The following is a 10092-nucleotide window of genomic DNA, read 5'->3' as shown; positions in this document are numbered from 1 at the left end:
TCCGATCTCCGAATCGGGTTACGACTTGAGCTCATTTTAGTCCTCAAGATTTCAATTTCAAGCTAGCGACAATGGCGCTTACGCTGTTTGGCCGTTGAGACCTTTTAGTGTGCGGCCCGGAGGCTCGTTTGGCTGGCGACAATGGCTCTTATAGTTTTTCCCGTGAGCTTTTTTGTAGTCTTTGTTTTCTGATCGTTAAGGCCTTTTTGAAATGATTTTGCCTGACCCGTCGTCGGTTCTGGAAGAACCTCTATTTCAAGTCGTTAACGGCAATGTTCGAGCACCTCGGAAGGTTCTTAGCTCGTAGGATGAGTAGCTCGAAGCCTTGTGATTTGGAGCTGACATGGTCGAAGCTCGTTTTTGCCTGTAGAGGGAAGCCTATTTTAACCGGTTCTTTTCGAAGTATATTCAAAGTAATGGCCTGTGATTTTGTTAGCAATAGTCGGGCGTCCCCGAGTTGCGTTAGTTTGACTGGAGCATCCATATTGACCGTAGTCATATGTGTTTGGCCGGAGCCATTTTGATCCCAAGTGATAGTTTAGGCATCTACACCGAGGGTATTCCCTTTCAGGATTCTTACAAATGTGATGTATAGCCTAAACTTCGGGATTGAGTTTTACGCCTGTAGTAAGGTCTTACAAAATTTTCAGGCCTGTTGAGGTCTTATAGTTTGTCATGCCTGTTGAGGTCTTACACTTTGTCATGCCTGTTGAGATCTTACAGTTTTTTGTTGCTATGTAGAATAGATCTGTTTATACTGAGTCTGCCCGCTCGGGGTCTTACGGCCTTGGGTTTTCCATCGTATGGCGATTGATGATAGTCTCTGAGTCATCGAATTTGCCTAGGCTTGAAGGTCATTTTTTGTGAGCTCGGAGTTGCCTTGTTGGGGCCTTATGAGCCTTGAGATCTGGCCTTGGGGTTGTACGAGCGTCGAATTATTGACGCTAAGTCTCCGAGTATTGCAGGACACATTTGGTGGAGAGGCCCTTGCCGTGAGCATGTTGAAATTCCCTTTTCTAGAGTACGAGATGCTGAAAGATATTCTTTATTGCTTGGCATAAATACATGCTGCTTTGTTGTTGCGAGCTCAGCCCGCGCGAGTGCGGCTCCTTTGATCGTTTGGTCCGGTGCACCATTTCCCATTGGAGCTCCATTTGTCATTTTCCAAAGTGGGGCAGGTTGTAGAGAAAATCCCGCAGGCTCGCTGATTCCTTCTCGGGAAGTACGCGGGCGTTGCCTCATTAAAAACCTCTACCGGTAAAAACTCATTTCGGGATAAAAACCCGATCAAAGGAAATGAATGCAACAGAAGTTTTGAAGTCTCAGGGTCTTCGAACCGGAGTGGCGTCCCGATTACCTTGGTCGTTGGCCTGTATAAGAGTTGTCGTGAAGTAGAAGATGGAAAGAGGGATGGGTGATTATACCTTGGTGGCGACGGCGCTCTCAAGTTCTGGCGCTTTTTCGGCGGTTGCTAAGTGGTCCTTTATTTGAATGCGTCTGGGACGACCATAAAAAAATCATGTAGATGACGTGTTGGGGCTCTTCTGCTTTGTTCCTTTTGGCTATTTCTCCTTCTCGCGATTGTGTTTTAGACCGATTGTTGAGAAATTCCCGAAGGTGCCCGTTATCGAGCAATCGGGCCACTTCCTCTCGGAGCTGCCTACAATCTTCGGTTCGGTGCCCGTGCGAGTTGTGAAACGTGCAAATCAAATCGTAGTTCCTATGGGAAGTATCCGAATGTACCAGTCCGGGCCATCTGGCGTCCCTGAATTTGGTAATGGCAAACACGATGTCTGACACATAGACGTTGAAGCTATACTCTAATAGGCTGGGCGCCCCTGTTGGCCTTGCGTACCCGTCGAAGCCACCTCTGTTGAGGGGTCCCTGGGGGTTCTGTCCTTGGTTTACCAATCGGTTGTTACGGGGTGGATTGCGCTTTGGAGCGTTTCTCCTATCATCGGGTTATGGCTGGTACCTCTCTTTATTCGATCTTGACTCCTTCGCCAAGAGCCTGCTCGGGTATACTGTGCCCGAAGGGACTCCCAGTTGGTCATCCTTGACCCTGATCTTCGACTGGTATCCGTTGTGGACGTCCGACCAGGTTACAGTGGGATACTCGATCAGTCTCTTTCAGCTGCCTTGATGCCATCGAGATTCGTTCATTCAGGCCTTGAGTGAAGTCCTGCACTGCCCAGTCATCGGATATCGGGGGTAGCTCCATTCATTCTGTCTGAAAACGAGACACGAATTCTCACAGCATTTCGCTCTCCCTTTGCTTAATCTTGAACACGTCGGACTGCCTTGTTGCTACCTTGATGGCACCGACGTGCGCCCTTACGAAGGAGTCTGCCAGCATGGTGAACAAATCTATGGAGTTGGGAGCTAGGTTGTGGTACTACATCATGGCTCCCTTCGAGAGCGTTTCTCCAAATTTGTTCAGCAGGACTGACTCGATCTTATCGTTCTTTATGTCGTTGCCCTTCACCGCACACGTGTAGGCGGTGACGTGTTTGTTGGGATCCGAGGTCCCGTTGTATTTTGGGAGTTCTAGCATTCTAAACTTCTTCAGAATGGGTTTCGGAGCCGCGTCCTCTAGGAACGGCCGTTGCACGAACTTTCTCGAATCTACACCTTTCGGGACCGGGGGTGCACCCAGGATTTGGTCAACTCTGAAGTTATAGGTGTCGACCTTCTTATCATTGGATGCTATCATTTTCTCGCCTGACTCGATCTTTTTGGTGAGATCTTCCAGCATTCTCATAATGGTAGGATTGGCTACCGATCCGTCGTTGCTTGACCTCTCCGGTGCTTTTTCGGCGGGGGGAGCTATTTCCGGCGCTGCTGTACTGGGAGTCTTTGGATGGCTTTGTAACTGATCAATGGCCAACTGTTGTGCCTGCAACATTTCAAAAATATCATGAAGACTAACTTCCTGTTCTTCCCGGGCTGGGGTTCTTTGGGCCTCCTGTCGGTCGCTATGTCGTACGCTCCTGTTAGTGTGTGAGGTTTTGTTTACCTGTTGTGCGTCCTGTGAATCCATGTCCGCTGGAATTGGTCCGGGCGCGTCATTAGGATTTTGTGGTTGCTCTACGGTAGCTGGAGCAGCCACGCCATTTTCCCCATAGTTTTCGAGGTTGTTGTTCTCGATTCTATTTACCGAGCCAGACATTTCGACCTGAAATCAAGAGATCTTGGACAAGAAAAAGTGTAAAAGATAACTTGCGTTTTTGTTATGGAACCAACAAGAAAATAATCACTATTATTTTTAGCCTCACGGTGGGCGCCAAACTGTTTACCGTGAAAATGGTAACAACAATTAAATTTGTAAATGGGATTCTAAAAATATGTGATCTATTTTTATGCTAGTTGTTAGAGCAGATGATGCTAAGGATATGAAGTTAAACGATGAAATGCAAGCTAAAACGAGACAGTGATCAGACCAAGGGGCTTTTAGCCTTGGCTTCGGACTGGTCGATGGGGGACCTCGGGGTCGATACTTGGGCTCGATATCGAGCTATCGGGGGTAGTCAGGAATGGAATAACAGTTAAGATATGATTAAACAAGGCTCTTTATGTCCAATACCAAGCAATAAATAAAGAACAAACGGGGGATGGCAGATGCTAAAGTGGCTTTGAGCCAATAAGAACAAACGAGTTAGAGAGAAAAGGGAGAGAGAGAGAGAGAGATATTATTGATTTTGTGGAGAAATAGTTGGAGCAACATCATCCCTTTACAAAGTGGCATGGATTCCCTTTATATAGGAGAGGGAATACAATATAGTACAGAGTGCATTAAATGTAAAGATACGGCGATGGGACGACTAGGGACGGTGCTAGTATTTGCTGATTCTAGCTGCTCGCCTCGGGAATCCCCCGTCCTCGGAACCTTCATTGGGTCACGGATAAATTCCCCGTCCTCAGGATCTTTGCTGGGTCGCAGACGAACCACGAAGGAGGGAGCTCGATCGTAATCCTGCAACCTCGAGATGCTGATATGAATCTCCGAATGCACCTTAGCAGCGAGAAATAGACCCTTCTGATTTCACCGCATACACTTCTCTTGTCTGATTGTGATGAGGACAGTCTCTGAGTAGCCCCTTGAACCTCTCCCAAGTTGAGTATAAAGACTGCCCCGCTTTCTGTTTGAAAGCGACTATCTCACTTCTGATATTTGCAGTTTTTCCTGAAGGGAAGAACCTTGCCAGATCATTCCATGATGTAATAGAACTAGCTGGTTCTGCCTTCAGCCATCGCTTTGTTTCGCCAAACAGAGAGGACAGGAAAAATGTGAGCCTCACATAGTCTAGAGTGACTCCGTCAGTGATATAAGTATCACTAATCTCCAAGAAGTTTAGGATATGCTGTTATGGATCCTCATGTGGAAGACCCATAAACTGCCCATTCACATGTAACAGCTGGATCACGCTTTGTTTAAGCTCAAAGTACCCAGTGATTCTGGGCTTCACAATGCTGGAGGTGACATTAGCAATGATGGGCATCACCATCTTCTATACAACCATATGTTGCTCCTCTGCCATGTTCACAGGAAATTAAACAAGTGCCTCAAGATTATTTGTCCCTTTCTTCCCTCAACCTCCTATGAAATGTTCTCTCAGGTCCGGGGTCAAAGCCTTGAAGTCTGTTCTACCTTCTGACCCTTCGCATTCAATCAAGGTTCCTAAGAGCAGAGCAATAATGAAGTACTTGACGAAATAAACAATTATATCTAAAACTAGAAAGTAGTCAATATTCAAGTCCCTGGCAACGACGCCAAAAAATTGTTGCTCCCAAATGCACACGTAAGTATACATGGTCAGACAAGTACTAAAATGATAAGTCGAGTTTCGAACCCAAAGATACTTGTATCAACTGCCCACCAAATTCACTAAGATTTTTATTCAGTCGAGCCAATTCGAGGTCAAGAGTGTGATTATGCTAAACAATAATTCTAAGTAGTAACTAAATTATCAGCAACAAAATAATTGTTGTGTATTCAGTAGAGACAAATATTCCAGGGTTGTGATTGATTCACCAATCTTATTGTGTTCTAGTTAACTCTCCTTTCATACAATTCACTCGTGCTTCTTAATTAATCGAATAATTGCTCTCATAGTCTTCTCTCGAAGTACTACTCGCCTATTCAAAATAGATTAACGCCTATATTCCTATGAAATCAATTTATTAATAACGCATTAAGATTACAATATTTGATTAAGTACGGTGACTAGGTATATTTCTATACGAACAACAAATCCCTCTCCCCCCAGAGTTATGATCGTGCTCTCTTGAATTCTTCTCTAATCTAAACATGGCTTTCGAAAGGATAGGATAGATAGTAAATTAAACTTAACTGCTTGCCAGACAATTAAGCAATTAATCACAGAATTGAAGAAATAACCATATATTGGTGAATTGTATTTAAGGTTAAATCAACGTTAAACAACAATATTCATGGCTAAATCACAACCCCAGAACTATGAGTTTTAGCCAATGATTAATAGTATCAAACAAATTCATAAGTGTTGGATAATTGAAAATACTAAGAAAAGATGAAGAAATCTGAGATATCCTTGCTCCCGAATATTTCCCGTGTGTATTCTCTCTTCATAGTGGTGTTCCCCCTCCAATAATAGGCTTATTCTTGCTTTTATACGCGTTGGGTAGGTCTAGGGCCAAAATAACCTTGTCCTGGGTAAAGTTGGCGAAGTTGGAGAAATTCTTGTCACCAACATCCAGGACAGCGTGGGGCGCTGGCAAATTAGACATCTGTACGCGGCGCCACGGGTGGCGTGCGGCCTATGGCGCTAGAAATCACATTTTCCTTTTTTTCCCGTTTTGGCTCTAATCTCGCACCTTTCGCCCTCTATTACCTCCGGATGATTTTTACATATAAAAACACCACGAATTAACATAAATCAATACATTTTACATCCGAAATCAACGAAACACGAGTAAACCATAAGGCGATATACATATAGATATATATACTTTAAGCTAAATATCAATTTCATATTATTACTTACAATTTTAGTGAATTTTTACACATAACTTATGCTCCACGTTTAAAGTATTAGGTTCATATGAATCTGGTGTCACAATACTGTATCCACCTCTAGTTGTTAGAGAGGTAATAACTAAATATATTTATCTTGATGAGCTGAGCTCACATTGAATTAAATAGAAATACTGGACTGGTGGAAGAAAAAAAAAAGAAAAAAAAGAACTACATGACATGATAGGGATGTGTTGCACCTTTACCCGGCGAAATTCCTGTAGCTTTTGTGGACAAGATGAAGAGCTGCGCCGCCGACCACCACTTCTTTGCTAAACATCCAAAACCAAGATAATTTCCCCTTTTTCTTTTGAAGTTTTTTTCATATCTTTAACAGAATAATGAAGGTTGGAAAACTAATTCAAAGTTGTAATAGGAAATCTTAATTATTTAGGATTTGATTTATTTAATTCATGTCTAAATAAGATTTGTAGTTAGAATAAATAGGAATAGACTTTTCTGTTTCTAGTTGAAATAGGTTTCATACTATTATAAATAGGGGTATTGATAGCTTATTTTAGTGTTGGAGATGTGTGGAGGAGATAAAGAAGTGTAGAGATCAATCAGAAATTTATAATAAAATATTTTCCTTCATATTGGTAACAGAGCCAACAATCTCCACCACCTAGTGACGTGAGATAATTTTTCCTGGTATGGCATCAAATACGTTTCTAGTGGCTTCTCCTCCCATGTTTACATGACATAATTATCAATTATGGGATGTGAAGATGACGACCTATTTACTATCTTTTGATCTGTGGAAAGCAGTTGAAGAAGACGGGGAAGTACCAACACTTTCGGCTAATCCAACTTTAGCGCAAATCAAGAATTACAATGAGGAAAATGTCAAAAAGTTCAAAGCAATAAATGCTTTGTATTCCTCTATTTCGGAAACAATTTTTACAAAAATTATGGCATGTGAAACTTCTAAGGAAATATGAAATTTTCTACAAAACGAATACTTGGGCAATAATCAATCAAGATTAATGCAAGTCTTAAATCTTAAAGGAGAATTTGAGATTCAAAAGATGAGAGAATTGGAAGGGATTAAAGATTATGTCGATAGACTCACATCAATTGCCAATAGAATTAGACTATTTGGTGAAAATGTTTCCGACAATAGAATTGTTGAAAAAGTTGAGAGTTTGCCTAAGAAATTTGAATCTAAAATTTCTTCACTTCAGGATTCTAAAGATCTCTCAAAAATTTCGGTTAATGATTTAGTCAATGCTTTGCAAGCTGTTGAGTAAAGGAGGACAATTAGAGATAAAAAAAATAACCGAACAAGCCTTTGTTGCAAAGATACCAAGATAATCAACCAGAAAAGTAAATTTTTCACCATGCGGCATCTGCAAGAAAAACATTCATGCCGAGAAGGATTGTTGGTTTAAAAGTAAACTTAGGTGTTTTAACTGTAAAAGGTTTGGACATAAGCAAAAGGATTACAAGCTTAAATAGGAGCAAGCAAATATGGTACAAGAGGAAGAAGCTCTTCTCTAAAAAGTTGGAGAGAAGTAAAAAAGAAAACTAAAAAAAAGGAACAAAAAAGTGGGTGTTTATGACAAAGTGCATCAACGGTTGGTGACAAAGTGCATCAACGTGAGTTGGAGATAGGAGCTTCAACAAAATTGGATGTTTATGACAAAGTGCATCAACGGTTGGTGACAAAGTGTATTAACGTGAGTTGGAGACAAGTGCTTCAACAAAATCGGGTGTTGGTGACAAAGTGTATCAACGAGGGATGAAGATATGTGCTTCATCAAAAGTGAAAGTTGGAGAGAAGTGCTCCAACATAACTGCACAACGAACAAGTCAGACGTATACAACTTTAAATTACGGGAGAATGTTGGAAAACTAATTCAAAGTTGTAGTAGGAAACCTTAATTATTTAGGATTTGATTTATTTAATTCATGTCTAAATAGGATTTGTAGTTAGAATAAATATAGGAATAGACTTTCCTGTTTCTAGTTGAAATATGTTTCATACTATTATAAATAGGAGTATTGATAACTTATTTTAGTTGTGGAGATATATGGAGGAGATAATGAAGTGTAGAGATCAATCAAAATTTTATAATAAAATATTTTCCTTCAATGAAAGATTCAACTGAACATTCGAATTCATACAATGCCATTCAATTGTGAGAATCTTCTTGTTGCGGAAGGATCATTTTTTTAAAAAAATTACGTGAAAGAATTGAGAAATAAGGGGGAAAAAGGATGATAGAAATCGAACTCAAACATATTGTGTGGGCTATGAATTGATTAACAACATATTGATAGTTTCAAATTTTAAATTTGGGGATGTCGAACACCATTGAAAATTGTAGTATCGAACTATTTAAAATAAGATCCTATACATCACCTTTTTTTAGCTTACATTTAGTTTTTGCATGAAACTTTGAAGTCACCAAATCTTCCGGTCATCATATCACAAGAACTTTTGAAATAGAAGGAAACATAGTATTAGCCAATGTCCAATAAATTTGAGTACATCACACACACACACATATATCTGGATATTGAACTGAAAAGCAAAATAAAAATAATTCTTCCGGCATCACATTTGTTCTACTGATAAGTTAATATATGAAGTTGTAATAAACAATTGAAATGGCCATGCTCACCTCTATAGATGAAGAAGTCATCATTCTTGTTCACGCTTTAATTATTTAAATACTTTATAAGCAGCTCATATTTAGGCTTTTAGCCAAGTTCAACCCAATTTTTTCCTATATGTATACGTACTTCCTAAAAATATAACAATCAATCATAATAAGCACACAAAGTGTTTCATTTCACAAATTAATTTTCTTAGAATCAAATATTCTGTAGGCGAGAAGAACTTATTCACGTGACCTAGTTTTGCCATTACCGGGCATACTCATAATTTTCTTTGTATCACAATAGGTGTTGAGAAGAACTTTCTATGCCATATTGGATTTTACCTATGGCATATGTGTTTGACCCATAAGTGTAAAACCCTTTTGTCGAACTAATTATTGATAATAAAGAAGGTAAAAGAAGAACGCATACAAAGTGCGAAATAAAAGAAGAATAAGAACGCGTAAGATTTCTTAATGTAATAATCGTACATCAAACATGAGAGATGAGCTTGCATCTAGGGTAGATATGCATCATAATCATGGGAGCAAAGAAGGGGAAGAGAAGCAACTGTTGATAAAATCAGAGATCCTCCTTGCTTTTTTCTTTCCCCCATATATATAGTTCCTTTCTCTTTTATCCAATGGTCTTTGACCGGCATACTTTCTAACGACTGTACATTTCATCGTCTGCTCGAACACAACGCTTGTTTTGTGATGTACGCTTTCCGACGATTTGACCCCGGTGATGGCCGAGGTGCTCTTTGCTATCTCGCCCTGTGGGCATGATTACAGCTTGGCCGATCCCTTATCATTCCTCTTAAGGACGACCATTCTAGTCAGATTTTGACCCATACAGTTAGTCCCTGCGTCCGTCGAGGTCGCCTCTTAGCGGGCTCAACGGACGGACTCTGTCGATTCAAAAGTTAGGAAATATTTGAATGTTACGCATTGAGCGAGATCCATAGGTTGAGGTGGCGACATAACGCTTCAATGGTACCATCAGTCCGTTACGTCCATTCGGAGTTGAATCTTTGTATTGATTTGATGCATCATGAATAGCCAATATCATTATGGCGCACGTTTCCCAGGCACCGTATCGTTTCTTGTGTCCTATCAGTTTTGATTGGTGGCTCTTGGGTTTCCCACCCAGGACATTTGTCTCCCTATAAATAAGGGGAAACCACCATTCGATTGCTATACTTTTCGATTTATCTAAAGAATTTTGCAAACCTTCACCTTCTTCAATATTTCAAACTTCTAATTTTATTCTCCTGTTAGTCAGAACTTGACGCTACCATCTTCTCTTTTCTTTCATCATACTAATTTATTCCGATCAATCCAGACAAATGGCTGGTACTTCTTCCCACACTGACAGGCTCGTCGAAGCTCTGGTGCCGGAAAATGATGCACCTATTCTCGAAGAAGGAGCAGAGG

The 10092-nt window shown here is 40.6% G+C and overlaps 1 protein-coding gene across 1 annotated transcript; it reads left to right on the top strand.

Moving 5' to 3' along the window:
* The first annotated feature begins 6780 nt into the window (after window positions 1-6780).
* Window positions 6781-7302, top strand: LOC142170379 (uncharacterized). Its single transcript, XM_075232277.1, has 2 exons — window positions 6781-6926; window positions 7035-7302. The coding sequence occupies exons 1-2, from the start codon at window positions 6781-6783 to the stop codon at window positions 7300-7302; spliced, it is 414 nt and encodes a 137-aa protein (XP_075088378.1).
* The last annotated feature ends 2790 nt before the right edge of the window (window positions 7303-10092 follow it).

This window comes from Nicotiana tabacum, chromosome 16 (assembly GCF_000715075.1).
Source record: "Nicotiana tabacum cultivar K326 chromosome 16, ASM71507v2, whole genome shotgun sequence".
Lineage (NCBI taxonomy): Eukaryota > Viridiplantae > Streptophyta > Magnoliopsida > Solanales > Solanaceae > Nicotiana > Nicotiana tabacum.
This window is presented reverse-complemented; position numbering and strand designations above follow the sequence as displayed.